General features: G+C 36.0%; 1 protein-coding gene across 1 annotated transcript; it reads right to left on the bottom strand.

The window, feature by feature from the left end:
* Positions 1 to 587: 587 nt before the first annotated feature.
* On the bottom strand, positions 588 to 16,899 carry LOC106131102 (uncharacterized). The gene is made up of 19 exons (XM_013330091.2): positions 16,803 to 16,899; positions 16,285 to 16,391; positions 15,720 to 15,905; positions 14,979 to 15,142; positions 14,522 to 14,691; positions 13,399 to 13,592; positions 13,037 to 13,214; positions 11,666 to 11,780; positions 11,302 to 11,485; positions 9,077 to 9,164; positions 8,662 to 8,750; positions 7,874 to 8,062; positions 7,131 to 7,294; positions 6,357 to 6,526; positions 2,989 to 3,182; positions 2,007 to 2,203; positions 1,668 to 1,763; positions 1,057 to 1,240; positions 588 to 869 (listed from the first exon to the last, which is right to left on the bottom strand). The coding sequence occupies exons 1-19, from the start codon at positions 16,897 to 16,899 to the stop codon at positions 588 to 590; spliced, it is 3,048 nt and encodes a 1,015-aa protein (XP_013185545.2).
* Positions 16,900 to 18,015: the final 1,116 nt, after the last annotated feature.

Genomic DNA, 18,015 nt, shown 5'->3' with positions numbered 1-18,015 from the left:
CACAATTTGTAATAGTGAATTAATGCTTTTTAACACCAACAGGAAATTTGTCACATAAATCTAATGCATTAATGCTATGTACAAAATGTCATTGACGGGCCCTTGTCGTTTCTATTTATAAATTAATAAGTTTAATTGTTTTGGGAACGATGTTGAGATGTGATTTGGATGTTAGAGGAATTGTGGAAGTGTATTTTCACAGTTAATAAAAATATGTATTGATGAGATCGTTTTATTTAATAACATCACATAGTATTTCTAATAAGTATGCTGCCCCTTAGTGCATGTTTTGTGACTCAAATCAACACTTAACTCTAATGTGGCATTTCACTACACATCTACAAAACTTTTATCTAAATATAAACACTCTTGTAAGCACGACAATGTGGGTACTTAGTAAACACGTAGTTAATTATTGATTTGGTTTTCAATCAAATATAATCTACAGAAGGTATTTTTTACTATTAAGCGTTGTATTTTAAATCTCTTACTCCCAAAGAAGAATAATCGAGCTATTCCTCGTATACAGTCCGTGCGGCGCCGTACGTTTTTTTCTTTAATAGCGTTTTTGCACTGTGCTTAGACGTTTACGTTGCTCTACCAGCATACAGAAACGCTGACGGCGTCCTAACAGGAACCAACCGTGATCCTCCATTCGATTCCATTACCAAATATTCTCTGCCATTGACAATCCTCATATGACAGCCTTCTGGAAGCTTCGCTGTAGATTTTCCAAAAATGGCGTCGTATGGAGGAGGTCTGCTATCGTCATAGTGATGTACCGTCGAACTTTTGTTGAATTTGGTCTTCTTTCGCTTCTGTTTGCTCGGCTTCCTGAATTTGACTCTAACGTACCTCTTGACTAGAATCTGCAATAAAATAGTTTAATATGACATGACAGTATTATTTATCTTATTTATCTTGTGAGGAAACCCAGATTTGACCACTAGAAGCGTGGTACTGCGAAGGTAGTCAAATTAATCTCAAAATTAGCCTACCACTCACTTCTCAAACCTCATATCGATATTGAGTTATGTACTTAAATTTTATTCCTACCTCTCCAATAAAGATGGCTGCAGCGGCACACAACCCAATCACCATTATCATGTACGTCATCATCAGATCGCTGTTTCTGAGCTGACGGTCTTTGGACTGCAAGTCCAGAGGGCAGATCTTCGTGGAAGGCAGGTCCCGTGATTTGAGGAAATCCACCAAACCAGCTTCGTTGACGTGCCAGAGCCTAGCAGGAAGAAAAAGGGGTATACACTTGACCTACGTGGGACTACTTTTCCTCGTAGACCAACTGATATGCATAACTAGTTGTCCCATCCAAGAAAATTTGCGAACTTAAAATGGAGGGAGAATTCAAAATTGTTAGATACGCGCCTTTTTTTACTTAATGTTTTATAGGAACTTTATAACTGGCCATGCTTTCATACGTAAAACTTTTATCACAATACTTTCTGAGTGGCCTAGTATTTATTCTGTTCACAAAATTTTACTGCAATTATCTTCTATAAGCACGCTTAAGCCTAGCCGAGCTTAATTAAAATAAAAATACTTTGTCTCTTTCCTGTGGATGTCGCAAGAAGCGATTAAGAAAATCATCTACAACCTTTCTTCAAGTTGCGTTAGGTTCGTCTAAAACAACTAACCAAAGTACTTACACTGAATCGAAAAGGGTCTTCAATTTGCTATTTTGGGGATATATGAAGCCTCTCAGCCTATTCATAAATGAGTTCGGGGCAACCACGTATGTACACCTGAGAAATAAGAACAAAGAAAGAAATATGAATAAAAATATTTTGTCTGTTATTTCGTTTCTCGAGTACAATTTAACTAATCTGATTCGTGCCCTGTGTTTCCCGCCACTTAAGAATACAACAAGGTACTCTCTCGTAGATGTCATAAGAGGTGACTAAGGGAGTAATCCGTTAGTTTTCGTTCAATATCTAGAATCGAAACATTATTTAGCGACAATTGCAGAAAACAACTGAATTACTGACCTGTCCGCTTCTTCGACCCCTTCCCGTGCTTTCTGAAGGTAGTCTGCATACATGGCATGTTCTATTGCACTCTGTTCTTTCACCAGTACAGCGCCGTTCTGAACTAGTGGAAGGTACTCCGAGTCATTGCGGAAAGACCGGAATTCCGCGCGTCCGTTTTGTACCATCGCGTGAAGGTAGTAAAGGTCTTCGTTTGGCTGTAGACAAGTAATGTATTTTTGTAAGTCTAACTGAAAGTGTTTTTGTTTAAAGAATAGCCAAATAACAGCGCCACGATTTTGTGTTTCACGATTTGAGTATTTAGAAGCTGACTATATTCATTGTCGCTTTCACACAAACTTATATTTTGTAAGTACAAAGTTAAGAAACGATTAGTGAATTCTTCCTATCGAAATGATAACAATATTTGTTTGAACGAGTACCTACATTATTATTTAAAAACATTACCGAAGTCCTATTTTCGATCTAGTTGTATGTCATATTTATCTTAGATCATATAGTAAATAAATATTCGTTTACACAGCCGAAACCACTAAACCGATTTCCACAAATATTTGGAATACAGATAAGAAGATACTTAAATGGGTGTAGTAGGAAAAAATTAAGCATTTCGAAAGTTCTTACTGACGTGTAAATTTCAACATATCTACCCATATTAGTGGGCACAGCTTCGAAGTGACTAACATACATACATACATATGATCACGTCTATATCCCTTGCGGGGTAGACAGAGCCAACAGTTTTGTAAAGACTAATAGGCCACGTTCAGCTGTTTGGCTTTAAGATAGAATTGAGATTCAGATAGTGAAAGGTTGCTAGCCCATCGCCTAAAAGAAGAATCCCAAGTTTATAAGCCTACCCCTTAGTCGCCTTTTACGACATCCATGGGAAAGAAATGGAGTGGTCCTATTCTTTTTCTATTTGTGCCGGGACCACACGGAGTGACTAAAAATAGTTAAAAAATGACCCTAAAATACTTACAGCCGCAACGATATATTGCACCGCGCTGCCTTCCGCCGAGACCCAGCGGTAGTTCTTTTTGTAAAGGTCCTTCGGGTACTCGATGTCCAAGGTAAACTTGGAGAGTGTCAGGAAAGCAGTCAAATTCGCCGTATAGAAGGCCGACAGCAAAATTATGAAGAGCCACCAAGTCGTGAACAGCACCCTGGTTGTATCTGTGAGATAATTTTATATATTTTAATAGAACCAAGAAAATCCTTGTTCTATGTCCTAGGCATTATCCTCGTCATTTAGGTAAGTAGGTTATAGGTTTATAAGATTTGTTCTAGTGATTTATTTAGGAATAAAAGTAGTTATCATTTAACTGTCCTCTCATTGAATAATTGGTCAAATTGTAACGAAAGAAAAAATGGCCGAGTCTCCTAGCACAAGCAGATTTTGCTTAAAAGGACCGACCCACAACTAGCTACAATTGTGAACATCTGATTACCGAATAAGCATTAAACAATTGTGAAAAGGTCTTATTTATAGTATAAAATTATAAAAAAAATCACGCAATATTATCATAAGCTTAGCTGAAAGAAAGTGGAAACCAATCACCCCGAAGTCCTTAAAATTTTTGAGAGCTGAGCAGAAGAAGAATCTCGTTTGTCCCTCCCAATATCCCTACGTATTTTTACTACGCTTTTATTAGCTTGGGTTGTATGTATGTATGTAACGGAATCTTTGAGCTTAATTTTCACTGATTTCTAAACGTCTGATCAACTTGGAACTTTGCACACGTATCAAGGACCGATGACAATGCAATATTTTGATAAGAGTTTCTCATTATCCTTATTAAAACTGCCAGGATTAATAAATTCATTTTTAGATCCTTCGTGTGAGAGTAAGAGAGACAGAGATAGCACCAGTGCCAGTAATCTCCATACAAGAAACCAAGAAGTTCTGACGTATAATGAGTCAAAAAGAGATGTAATATATTTCCATATAATGTTACTATTAACCTGAGGCTTCTTTATTTCATCGCATTGCTCCATTTAAAATTACCATTAGAAACAATAGTAGAATTAGTAGAATATTTTAAAACAATAAAAAATATATAAGTAATAAAACAAAAGTAATAAATGAAAATTGAACAACTAAATTTACAATAATACAAGAATAAAGTTACTACCTACAGAACTTTGCGATATTTAATACGTATTTAACATATTAATGCAATTCTTGAATTAACATTAGGTATCTTTTGCCTATTTATAATAGCAACACTGTAATACTCGTTTGGAAAATGAGTGACAGTTTATTTATGTCAAATAAGTTTTGCAGTAAGTTTTGATTGAATTCGATTCGAACACCTGTAAACTTTCTTTCTGTTGTTTTTTACCGGTACCTGTGTATTTACCTATTTGCACTTTGTAATAACTTGTCGTTATTTGGAGTTTGGAATCTTCCGTTGAGTCGAGCTTTGTTCTTCCGGATATTCGTGTGATTTTATCATCTGAGATTGGACTCTGACTGTGTTTACTGTGTTGTGCAGATATTTTGAGATAGGACTCCTGTAAAAAGTACCTTATTATTTGAGATAGGAGTCCCAAGTTTGTGTTTGTTTTTGTGAAAGACAGATTTTACAACAAAAGTGCCACGATGTCTTCAGATAAACTTTGTTGCGTTCCTGGTTGTAAAGGCAGTGGAGGTATGTTTGAAATATTTTTGTTCCTGTATCAATCTGCCTCTTAATCTTGTGGTTTGATTCCTGGCAAGGCCACAATCGAAAATTATTACGTTTGCTGGATAGTCAAAAATATTATTAACAGTGATTTATCACTATAAAATTCTTTTCCACTGGGTTTAACAATCATCATACATACATATAATCACGTCTATATCCCTTGCGGGGTAGACAGAGCCAACAGTCTTGTAAAGACTGATAGGCCACGTTCAGCTATTTGGCTTTAAGATAGAATTGAGATTCAAATAGTGACAGGTTGCAAGCCCATCGCCTTAAAAAGAATCATGATGATGAGAATATTATGAGATTTAATCCAATCAGGCCACATATAACTTTAAGAAAGTTAGTTGTGAAAACCTCCGGCGATGGGCGCATGGTTGCGAAAGTCTTTTCTAGTAAGATAGTTATACCAGAAGTGTTAACTTCCAAAAAATAATTGTATAAAAAAACTAAAAAACTACCCGTTTTATTGCAAATCGAACTAAAAAATAGAAAATAAATAATAGTTTAAAAAAAACTAAAAAACTACGCTTTTATTGCTAATCAAACTAAAAAATAGAAAATAAAAATTAATGACAAAGGAAAATGTATAAAGCATGGGGTGCATTTTACTTCATTTTCATAACTCTCTCGTCATAAATATATGCTAATAGAATGATTTTAATATTTACTACATCAGGCACCCCACGCTTTTTACTCTGATTTAAATTGTTTTGTTTATAAATTTAATTTTGTTATAATTTTAATCCGAGGTAATTACTACTACAACTGACTATAACTGATTGTTCGACTTGCTACTACTGAATTCCTTTGTCATTAATTTTTATTTTCTATTTTTTAGTTTGATTAGCAATAAAAGCGTAGTTTTTTAGTTTTTTTTAAACTATTATTTTACATGGTTATTTCAAATCCCACGCTAAAATAAACCTAAGGTCTAGGTCATTCGATACATACAGAAATCATTAATCAAATGTAGTAAATATTAATCACATAGAAAATACTGTAATAAAAAGCATATCAAAAATGCGGCCATGCCAGTGATAGATGATGCAAGCCATTAAACCGATGGCCGATGGTCCGATACAATCGCCATTAATGTTCAGATTGACCCACGGTACGAACGCCATAGAAAATTACAGGTTGATGGCAGCCCAGACATTTTGTATGCCTCCAAATTACTGCGTTGCACTTAGGTTTATTACATTTCTTTCTGTCACTTCTGCTTTATTGATTTCAAAGTAAATAAACATTGATCTAGCTTTTTTCCGCGGATCTGTCGAAGTCAAGCCTTTTTAGGACATCCTCGTTGAGGCTACCCTTCAGTCTCGAAGGAACAACCATGCAAATATTATCTTTATTCTAGCGAGGGTACATATTCCATGTTAAGATGGGTATCATTTTAGACTTTACACTGTTTTGTAAGTATAAACTTATAAAATAGTGTAAAGTACTAATTTGTAAGTATAAGCGTATTAGTGTAAACGTCGTTGTTGTCATTCAAAATAAAGTTCCTACATTTAATTTCTTTTAGCGCGCCCTAGAAAATAAATTATAAGAAGTTTGGTATGAAACAACGAATAATATGATGTGGCTAGAAACATATGAAACAGCCAAGGAAAGCAAAATAACGTTAATGAAGAATTTTTATTAGGATACTTACTAGCGTCTGGAGCCAAGTTAGTGCCCTGCTTAATGAAGGCACCGTAGACGAACCAGAAACTTGGGGATAGCCGGATGGGAGGCTCATCTTCAGGCATCAGCTTAGCACGAATTCTAGTAAGCAGCGTGATGCAAGGGCCGTACGCTAATACCGCCACTAGGATTAGGTACCTACAAGGGCATAGACATAAATTTGTTTTACAAAACACACAGGACAAAAATATTTGTGTAAATTTCGGGTTAGAAAAGACCTTGAGGTATGCCGGCTGACCATGATTCTGGATTGGGTGAGGTCTTTACAGGAAGCAACTCCCGTCTGACCAGCGCAACCTGTGCAAGGGTACCTAACAATATTGAATCACAGTAAAAACTGCACTAGATATATGTGCCGAATCCCCTAGTTGCCTTTTACGACATCTATGAAAAAGAGGGAGGGAATGGAGTAGTCCTATTCTATAGTGCCGAGAACCACACGACACAAAAAGAAAGCAATAGATGGATAGATAATGTCTGTATTGCATAAATTATTTTGTCCTAATGTGTGGGCATAAAATATTTTAAAATAACGAGTCTGAAGCATAACTGATTTTTGGTATACGGGTAAATGTGGCGTATTTCAGTTTAAGGCTAGGCGAGACTTAGTTATTATTATAGTTATAGGCTTTACCATTATGCTAAAGACTTTATGCTTGAAAATCATTATGCTATAAAACGGTATGCTACATTTCATTACGGCTCAATTTTTATACTATCTAATAGCGACCCTGTATATTACCAAACGTGACTTGTGAACGGGGCCAGGAGTCCAGAACCAGCTGCGGATTCCTTGGGTCTCTTCAGCATCATCATCCACACGCCCTCATCTAAATCAGCTGAGAATAAAACCTTCTGCCGATACAGCCACACTTTCGGCACAAATGCTGCGGCGAAATCAACTTTCTGTGAAACAAATTTTTCGATTTTCGATTTTTCAACGACGACTTTATATAAAAAATAAGTTAACTGGTTAAGTTATTTATTTATAATATGTGCACAAAAGACATTAACAGAAATTGTAGTACAAAGGTACTATTTATTAAGAAATCGAGAAGAAAAGAGATAAACATTAAAAAAAATGCATTAGTTATGTATTTTAGCCAAATATCATCAAAATCTGTTTAGTTGTGATTTAATTCGTTGCAAATAAAAATATTTACATACCTACATAAGAGTTATCATTTCTATATCACATTCGGCGTAGATAGAGCCAACAGTTTTAAAGACTGAAAGGCCACGTCGTGACGGCCACTATTTGGCATGATGGAATTGAAATTCAATTCAGGTTGCTAACCTATCGCCTACAAGAAGAGCCTCAGCCTTTTCTCAGTCTTCTTTTACGACATCCACGGGAAAGATACGAAGTGATCCTATTTTAAAGAGCCGGAAATAAGACCAGCAAAAAACCAAGCACAAAAAAAAAACAAAAATACTAATCTTTTCTCTTTATATAATTAGTATGAAGGTATGAATTTAACTCACACTAGCGTTTACGAGTCCCACCAAAGATTCCTCAGGAGTCTTCCCTCCCAATTCGAAGTTCATCTCCGGCAGGACGACTTCGTACGTGAAATTGAATTTCTCCCGCAAAATGTCCACAACCGTGAACGCCACGCCGCGACCAACGATAGTACCATTTTCTTGGCGTTCGGCCCAGCTCATGGGGAAATTCTTATGCATGTACAGAGTTCATTAGAGTTCGCAAACAGAAAAGGCAAACATACGATCGATTCCAAATACAGTTTATTTTTTCAAAGAATAAATATTGACTTGAAATAATAAAAGAAAATAACGAAATGACTACGTGACTACTTAATGAATTCTTGACGAATTCGAGAATAAAGTATTGTATTTGCTTTGCTACATTTCCGTAGCACCCGTAGCTGTGCTACAATTTCGTAGCGGCTGTAGCATTCTACAACTTTCCGTAGCATTGCTAAATTTCTGCAACATCCGTAGCTTTGCTACAGTTCCGTAGCAGCTGTGGCAATTTACAATTTTGTAGCTGTCATATTGCTAATAATATCTACTATTAAACATTAAATACCGTCGTATAGTTACGTATTACTTTATGGAAGATATTTGCGTTGCAATATAATATGTATAAATAATACAGGTATTGAACGCGTTTATAACGTTTTTATTTTGTCTCGGACGTTACAATGATTCTCGGTTGCTCAGTGACAACGGATTAATATAAAATTATGTCAGAGAATATTTTTTTCAATTTCAAGATGGTAATTATTATAAAGACATTTTATTATACTTACGTCGAAAGTAGCGATTTTCAGATGAGCCCCGTTGACCTCTTTAGCCAGAGCATTGTAAACAGCATGCTTCTGGATTTTAAGTTCTGCATCTGTTTAACAACGTGCGTAGTTTTAAGAAAGCAATGGTGTCCATTAAAAAGTATAATTCACACGATGGTGGCAAGTGAAAATATTGTCATCTTTGCCTACCCCTCCGGGAACGAGACATAATTTTATAAATGCGTAATCAAATAAAATAAATACATACATAAAAACACACCTCTTTCCCGGAGGGGTAAGCAGAGACTACCTCTTTCCACTTGCCACGATCTCTGCATATTTCCTTCGCTTCATCCACATTCATAACTCTCTTCATGCAGGCTCGGCGGTTTCGGGTACTTTTGACCTGACCCTTTACTATAAAATAAATACTTACCTAAAATAGGATTATCGTAAACCGGCTCGCAAAAGGTCGCGTTGCAAATGGCGGAGATGATGAGGTCCACCCCGGCGGCCATAGCATGCTGGCGTCACCCGGAGCCGGCCGACGGGAGCGCCATGGCCGAGTGATGGGTTGTGTCACCACCGCTTGTCATGCGATGTTTATGTGGCGTTGAGGTTTTATGGACATGCATGGTATTTTTTTAAAATATGGTAAGTACTGATTATAATCTGACTAACATATTTTTTTTAAATAGGCTTTATACTGATAGATGATGTCAAATTACTACCACTTTCAGAAAGTGAATTTGCATTGTATTAAGCAAATCGTCATGATAACATTATGAATTTTACTCAAAAACTAATAAACAGAATTGTATGAAACTTTGCACGATTGCAATTTACATTATGACACAAACTACAATTTCCACGCTAACGAAGTGCATATAAATTGTTTATCTATGACTTAGTTATTTTAATCATAAAATAAGTTTTTTTTAACTGTATGAATGTAACCAACGAGAGACGATATATATATATAAATATATATGTACGAAATATTGTCTTATTCTCATTTTATTTGCCAAAAGCACACCCAAATAAAAAGTTAACATATCTTAGATCTATAACATGCATAGCCCATGTTGTCGAATGGTAGATACTCATAAGTATATACTATTGGACTATTTGTAGAATATTTTTATAAACAAGAAAAAGCAGATTTTTAAGAAATTGCCTATGAAATTCACAAATGGCAATATTGGCACGAATACGAAACAAAACCTGATAAAAAAAAATTCTAACATAAGTCACCTCACAAAAAGTTTCAAGACTGTATTTATCGTGTTTAAAACAAAGCCGAATAAGGTTTATGAAAAATTATTATAAGTTAAGTAGATTAAAAAATATATTGACATGTCCATATGTTTCTTATCATGTTGTGTGCACGTGGACATTCATAACATGTCAATATTCCGTTAATGGGGTGAACCTATGGGCCAGTAATGTCACCATAATGTAACCACAGCTCCGAAAGGTTATACAATCGGCGCCCTCATTACACAGAGTGAATGTTATTTATCGATAAACACTAATGTATGGTAATATGTTGTGTTGCTAGAAATATCTATCGCAGGTATACAAGTACTAAAGTTACTAGATAACTAGACGTTATTTTGATTAATAACCTTAATTGAGTACCTAGTAAGTACCTACAGAAATCACAAAAAGATCAGAAGACAGATATAGCTAAGTACTTTAAGAGAGTACTTATTGCAAAATTAGTAAATCATAATATACTTAGTAGAGTGATAATATTTTTTGTAAATAGCAGTTAAATTCAATACGTAACAATAATTAACAGTTACTTTTATCATTATCGATACGGCAACGGGCAACGAAAAGGATTATCTGAAAATCTAAATTGGTATTTAAATAACAAAAAAATTTTGTTTTTTATTACATACATACATACGGTCACGTCTATATCCCTCGCGGGGTAGACAGAGCCAAAAGTCTTGAAAAGACTGAATGGCCACGTTCAGCTATTTGGCTTAACGATAGAATTAAGAAATTTGTTTTTTATATCTTTATTATACGAAAAAGAAAACAAATGACATTCATTCAATGCTTTACTGAACCTTAGGTGCGTGAGACAACTTTTAACTAGACCAATTTTTTCTTCTTCAAAGTATCAATGCAATTTTTCTTGTTTATACAACAAAGCAGATGGCGTTCTCATCGGTATAAGCCGAATGCCTCTTGGTGTATCTAAAACCATATACTCTCTGCCATTAACAACTTTCGTTTTTACACCTTTTGGTAGCTTTATTTTGGAAGTTTTTCCCATAATAGTGTCATATGGTGGAGGATCATCATTAGTTTGGAAATGATGTACAGTGGTGTATCCTCTTTCCAGAGTTGTTTTGTTACTTTTAACGGCATTTCTCTTTCTGCATTTATTGTTGCACCTTTTAGAAATGACCTGAAATAAAATTGGAAATATTTGAAACTTACTTTTGTTTAAAGCGATGGAATAGGAACTCTTGTGTCTTGTGGCTATTGTCTGTACCTACCCTATAATGAATAAAGGCGTAATGAATATGTGTGTTTACTTAGGACAAAATACCGCGTAGTAATACCCTTACGGGGTAGACAGAGCCAATTGTCTCGAAATAACAATAACGTCAAAGGCTTAGTTATACAATTGAGATTGTTTACCTCGCCAATAAAAATCAAAATGGCAACAGCGAAGCCAACTGTTGTGATCTGATAAGTCATTAGCAAGTCTGTATTCTCCAACTGGCGTTCTTTCAGCTGCAAGTCCATTGGGCAGATCTTAGTTCTGGGCAAATAAAACATCTTCAGTTGTTCTATTACTCCCGATTGAACGATTGTTCCAAGACTGAAAGAGGAAAGAATAAGATTCATCGCGCACTTTCGAATTTGAGATATCTGATTCTGACAATTTAAAGGTAAAATGCTGCTGCAATAGTAACTATTCTGAGAGTGAGTTTGAGAGTGAGCTAAGTCAAACCTTTATACATTAAATAAGATTTTTGTAATTAATGGCGTGATTACTTACATATGATCGAACAAAATCCTCAAAGTACTGTTTTTAGGGTAAATAAAGCCTCGTGGAATCGTCGCGAAGTAACGAGGGGCGATCACATACATGCACTTTTGGGTTTCTGATGCACCTAGATAAAAAGATAAAACTCTTTCACCAATAATATAAACACTGCAACAGCAATATAAAAAAAGGATTTTCAGTAGTCGAGTTCGGAGTTCGGAGAGTTCGGAGTTCGGAGTTGGGAGAGTAGTTATTAATTTTAATATATATGCTTATTATGATAAAATGCAAGAGCGTCGTCTGCGTTGGTACTGCCAAGTCTTGTGAAAATCTGCAGGCTATCTGGGAAACAAATATCTGGCCATACCACCTCCGCTGGGTCCGGATAAAAGAGGAAGAACGAAGAAATACTAGCTTGACGTCGCAAAAGATGATATGCGTGCCAATGGTCTTAGAACTAAAGACGCGGAAGACCAGAAGAAGTGGAAAGAGAGAAGTTGGATGTGGACCTCAGGCAGGCTTAATGGCAGAGGGTGCAACTGGGAATACGCCAAGAAAAGAGAAAAAGAGTGGACTTATCGTGAAAGAAATTCATTTCAGTCAAACCTTAGGGTTAACTTACTAGGAATTCAATTCATTCTGAATTAGAAATAGAGTATTTAAGCAAAGTTGTAAAAGAAAAAGTTGTGCCGTGTGGTTCCCGGTACCAATACAAAAAAGAATAGGACCACTCCATCTCTTTCTCATGGATGTCGTAAAAGGCGACTTAGGGATAGGCTTACAAACTTGGGATTCTTTTTTAGGCGATGGGCTAGCAACCTGTCACTATTTGAATCTCAATTCTATCATAAAGCCAAATAGCTGAATGTGGCCATTCAGTCTTTTCAAGATTGTTGGCTCTGTCTGCCCCGCAAGGGATATAGACGTGACGATATGTATGTATGTATGTATGTATGTTGTAAAAGAATATAGGTAGATATAATGATGGGAATAGAAAACGGTTTTGGCCATGTGGAGAGGACGAAAGCAGGTTGACTAAGCAAATACAAGGAGAGTATTAATGTTAAACATTGAAACAGGAAGGCCAAGAGAAATGTACTGCTCACATCGGCTGACCTGAACGTCCTGGCAAAGGTCTCGTCAAGAGTATCCTAAACTGACAAACTTGCTTATAAAAAGTAATGGACTTTGTCGAAGCATTAGAAAATGAAGGAATAGTGGCAAGTGAAAAGATATAGTATCTGCCGGCTTCTCTGGGAAAAAAAAACTTGTTTTTATGCACGTAACCGAATGAAATGAGGAAAACCGGTGGTCACTATCTAAATCGATTGGACATATGTGGCTTTCAAGTCTTTTCAAATAGTATAGGATAACAAGCCCTACCTTGCCTGCTCTTCCTCATGTAATCATGGTACATAGCGTGTATTACTCCAGTTCGTGACTTGATCATAACATATCCTTTGTCGACATATTTGAAAAAATCACCAATCGATGTGTATGGTTGGAATTCCGCCCGCTTTTTCCTTACCATATCGTTGAGAAAGTGCTTGTTTCCTGATGGCTATAAAATATTAAAAAAAAATTCTTACCGACTTCAAAAAACACTTAAAAGCTAAAGATTATTGAAAATTAAACCAACAATACGCTTCCTGATGATAATGTAAAGTTTTTAGGCGATAAGTGGGTTGGTAGCTAACCGACTAGCATATTATATTATATTGCATCATAACACCATCTATACTTACAGATCTCACAGCATACTGCACCACACCGCCCGCGGCAGCCACCCAAGGTTTGTCCTTCCTCAGCAAGTCTTCCGGCCCGTTGATCTCCAAAGTGAACTCCGATAGCGTGAGGAAGGCTGTCAGGTTTGCCGTGTAAAAGGCAGAGAGCAGCAAAATGAATATCCACCAAGTCGTAAACAACACTCGTGTTGTGTCTAAAAAAATTTAACATTATGTGCCTAGACAAATTCAAAAATTATTATCTTGTAGATGTAAGTATAAAATCTATACTAATATTATAAAACTAAAAGGTTTCTTTGTTTGTTTGAAGCACTAATCTCAGGAACTACTGGTTTGGATTGAAAAGTTATTTTTGCCATGAAAAGACCATTTATCGAGGAAGGCTTTAAGGCTGAGGCTGAGGCTATAAGGAGCTATAATGTGAAAAAACGGGGAAAATTATTCACCCTTGAGGGCTTCAAGGACGCCCAAATAACTATTCCACGCGAACGAAGTTGCGGGCACAGCTTGTTAGGAATAATGGAAGATTATAGAAGCACGTATGTTATAACGTAATGTAAGATTATAGAGGCGAAAGTGCTCATTTTCATCCCTGCTTCTCCCTGAAGTTAATCTCAGTTACATTCTCACCTCTCGCCCGGGGTGGGCCTTTTCAATGATAGTGTCTCCCGTCTGACCTTTGTAAACCTGACCCATAATGGATCACTAAAATATCATAAAAACTGTACTAGGTAAGTGTGCCTATTCTCTTAGTCGCCTTTTACTTTGTGATTCTAAAGTGACATAGATATAATCACGTCTATATCCCTTGCCGGGAAGACAGAGCGAATAGTCTTGAAAAGACTCATAGGCCACGTTCAGCTGTTTGGGTTTATGATAGAATTAAAAATCAAATGGTGATAGGTTGCTAGCCCATCGCCAAAAGAAAAATCCCGAGTTTATAAGCTTTTCCCTTAGTCGCCTTAACGGCATGAATGGGAAAGAGATGTGATGGTCCTTATTCTTTTTTTTTTATTGGCGTGAACCACCCAGCTACTTACACTTTCTATAATTTTAAGTACGATATGGAATGTATAATTAGGGTTTGTAATATGACGAAAAGATATGTACTTAATTAACTTACTAGACTTAGGAGCCAAGTTAGTGCCTTGCTTAATAAATGCACTATACACAAACCAAATGCTTCGATATAAAGTCACCGGCGGCTCACCCTCGGGTAAGAGTTTAGCTCGTATACTTGCGAAGATGAAAATGCAAGGCCCGAAAGTTGCAACAGCGATCAGGATTAAGTACCTGTAGATAGGATTATTTTCTGAGTACCATAAATAAGTTGGAATAATACCTATCTGTGTGTATCTGTGACGATCTTACGGTAAAGTGAAAACGTTTAGAGGAAATCTCGTATATTCAGCACTGAATTACTATGTTCCCACTAAACTAGATTCTCCATGGCGGGCATGGGCCCAATGAAACAAAAAGATATACTTAACTTAGTCATGAAAGTTGATTTTATTTCTTCTGTGGAGAGGGCCGCGGACGTTTCAAAAGACTAAGTTTAAAATAAGATAATAAATAATTACCAAACAAGGTCGTCAAATGGAGCCAGTAATCCCTCTCCGGTGGCAGATTCTTTGGGTCTCTTCAGTACTATCACCCATTTCTCCTCGTCCAAAACATTGGAGAAAGCCACACGTTTTCGAAAATCCAGGACATCGGCTACAAACGCCGCGCCCATATCCGCTTTCTATATGAAAATAGGTCTTAGTTGTTATCAAAAGATAATCAAAATAACTTATAGGTTCATTAAACCACGCCTCTATCCCGAAGGAATTGGCAGAGACAATATTTTATTTGACAAAAACTCACTTATGTGTGCAGTGTAAAAGCTCGAAAAAATATAGAAAAGGAACTATTTTAAGGAGGAGGTCAAGAGGTCCTTAATCTGAAACCTGCGGGATCTGCATGAAATTTTGTAAACGTATAATGTGGAGTACGGAAAAGGACATGGTGTACCTTTCATGCCGCTAAAAACTTTAGATCCCGCGGGATTTGCGAAAAACCTGTATTCTTTTATAGGTGGCGCTAAATTCACGCGGATGAAGCTACGGGTAAAGTGTAGTACGTATATGCGTACAAATTTACGTTCATAGTGTTGATCATAATAAAAACAACTTTAAACTGACTGCTTGGTTTGTTGAAGCAAAACAGAGTCGCTATTCGATTACTCGGTAAATATTGTATTTGAATATTAACGGTATTGCGGTAATTTTAAGTTTTCGTAATATTACAATTTAGTAAGTTTGAATTTGATCTGTTCTTACCCCAGATGTGACAAGTCCGATTAAGGAATCCTCAGGATTAGATCCTCCCATAATAAAATTCTTCTTTGCCATTATGATTTCGTAGGAGAAGTTTAATTTATCTCGTAATATATCCAACACGTAGAAAGCTACTCCGCCGCCTACCTTGGAATTTGGGTCTCTTTTTGTGCCACTCATAGGTCTGTTCTATAAATCAATTTATCTAGTATCAATATATATCTCTACTTAATACAATAGAACTCTGACTTATTTACGATAGCCCGAACGACTGAGTCTAGAAATTTGATATAAGGCATAAGAAGTTGGTAGATTATTTATTATATTATGGAAGTTATAGTTTGTACGCGCTTGTAAATCTCTAGAATTACTGGAAAGATACTTGGGAAACACACTCATGTTGAAGAGGCACCTTAAAAAAATCATTAAGCCTCATGAATACTTTCTCTTGACAAATAAGCATAGCCAGAACACATAACAATAAAATAACTGTAACATTTTTGATCACAACAATGCGATATTTTTCTTTTGGCGCAATATTGAGTTTAACTTTTCAATAAATACTTACAATGTAAGTGGCGACTCTTAGATGTTTCCCGTTTATTTCTGCGGCCAGCATATTGATGAATTCTTTATGTGTCATTTTATTCGATTTCGCCCATGAAGGTAAATCATCTGAGGTCAATAAAATTTAGCTTAGTCTTTTTCTTAGGCCTGCCACAATTTTTTTGTAAAAGAAAACTAAACCTACTTTTGTGGCAGCCATGTTTCTAGCGCTTTGCTTCGCTCGCTCGGCTGTAGTACTGCTTTCTACATGACCAGTATAATAATTTCTACCATTAAGCTTATCAGCTGATCATGGCCTATCAGTCTTTTAACACTGTTGGCTCTGTCTACCCCGCAAGGGATATAGAGGTGATCATATGAATGAATAAATAGATATAATTATTTTATTTAAATAGCTACCCTATACTTGCTTTATCGCTAAGAATTCAGCGGGCAAAGCTAGTTAATAAAATAATGGTCATTATAATTTTGGGAATTATACTTATAAATAATACTAAAAATGGCATTTTTTCGCTTTACCTCTAAATCCAGACATTGATTGCGGACTGTCGTTCAATCCTCCACATATTGAAGCATTGCATATCGCAGATATTATGAGATCCACCCCAGAAACCATTTCTGAGGTCCTTTTAATGTTTTTCTCAGTTATGTATGAGGTATTTTTCTGTTTAAGTAAAGTTTTTCCCCTATTATCCTTCACAAAAACTTTTACAATGACGCCGTGACCTTTTTCACGACACAGCGGTACCAATAAAGCTAAGTTTAGGATAATAACTGAAGACATTAGTCGATAATACCCAGGTATACCTACCCATTTAACATCTTTGACAAAAGACTATTATTAAGTCTCATGAAACAGACAATAGGCGATCATCTTTTTGTGACATTTGTACAAGACATGTCATTATATATTTAAGCTATAAAGGGTTTAAATCTTAGTTTAATGATACCTTTTACTATTGACTGGCTTTTGCTTGCGAACATCGTACATTTAACTAATATTATAAGTGAGAAAGTAAATTTGTTTTTTTGTTTGTAACCACTTCACTTGTTATCTACTGAACCAATCTTCTCGAAGTAGGTAGCGCTTTCATTATACTTTAGAGTCTGGAGGAGGACGTGGGGTATCTTTCATCCCGGTAAATAAGCTCTGTAGTTCCCGTGGGATTTGTCAAAAACCTGTACCTATTCTTTTGTAGGTGGCGATAAAATAGCGGTGGCGGAACCATGGATAAAAGCTAGTTTTCACGCAAATATTCCACTTCCCGGAGGGCTAAGCAGGGCTTAATACTTGCCACGTACGGTCCCTGGTTAATTTCTTTTGCTTCGTCCTCAATAGTTCTAGTATATGGAAAATATAATTTGCTACATCCATATCCATATACATATAATAAAACTGTAACTCAACTTTGTCTGTACATTGAAGATATTTAAGAAAAAAAGTTATAAGGGGTCTTTTTAGGGTCAATAGAAGCCAAAACAATTTTTTTTAGAATTTTTGTCTGTCTGTCTGTCTGTCTGTCTGTATGTTTGTACGCGCATCACGCAAAATCTACCGAACGGATCTGAACGAAATTCGGCACAGATATAGTTAGTAACCTGGATTAGAATATAGGCTACTTTTGATGAGATAGGGGGTGCAAGTTTGTATGGAACTTCGTCATTTTTGATTTGAATCGATATAAAAAGCTATAAATAATTATACATACATACATACATATGGTCACGTCTA

The sequence above is a fragment of the Amyelois transitella genome, chromosome 6 (assembly GCF_032362555.1).
Source record: "Amyelois transitella isolate CPQ chromosome 6, ilAmyTran1.1, whole genome shotgun sequence".
Lineage (NCBI taxonomy): Eukaryota > Metazoa > Arthropoda > Insecta > Lepidoptera > Pyralidae > Amyelois > Amyelois transitella.
This window is presented reverse-complemented; position numbering and strand designations above follow the sequence as displayed.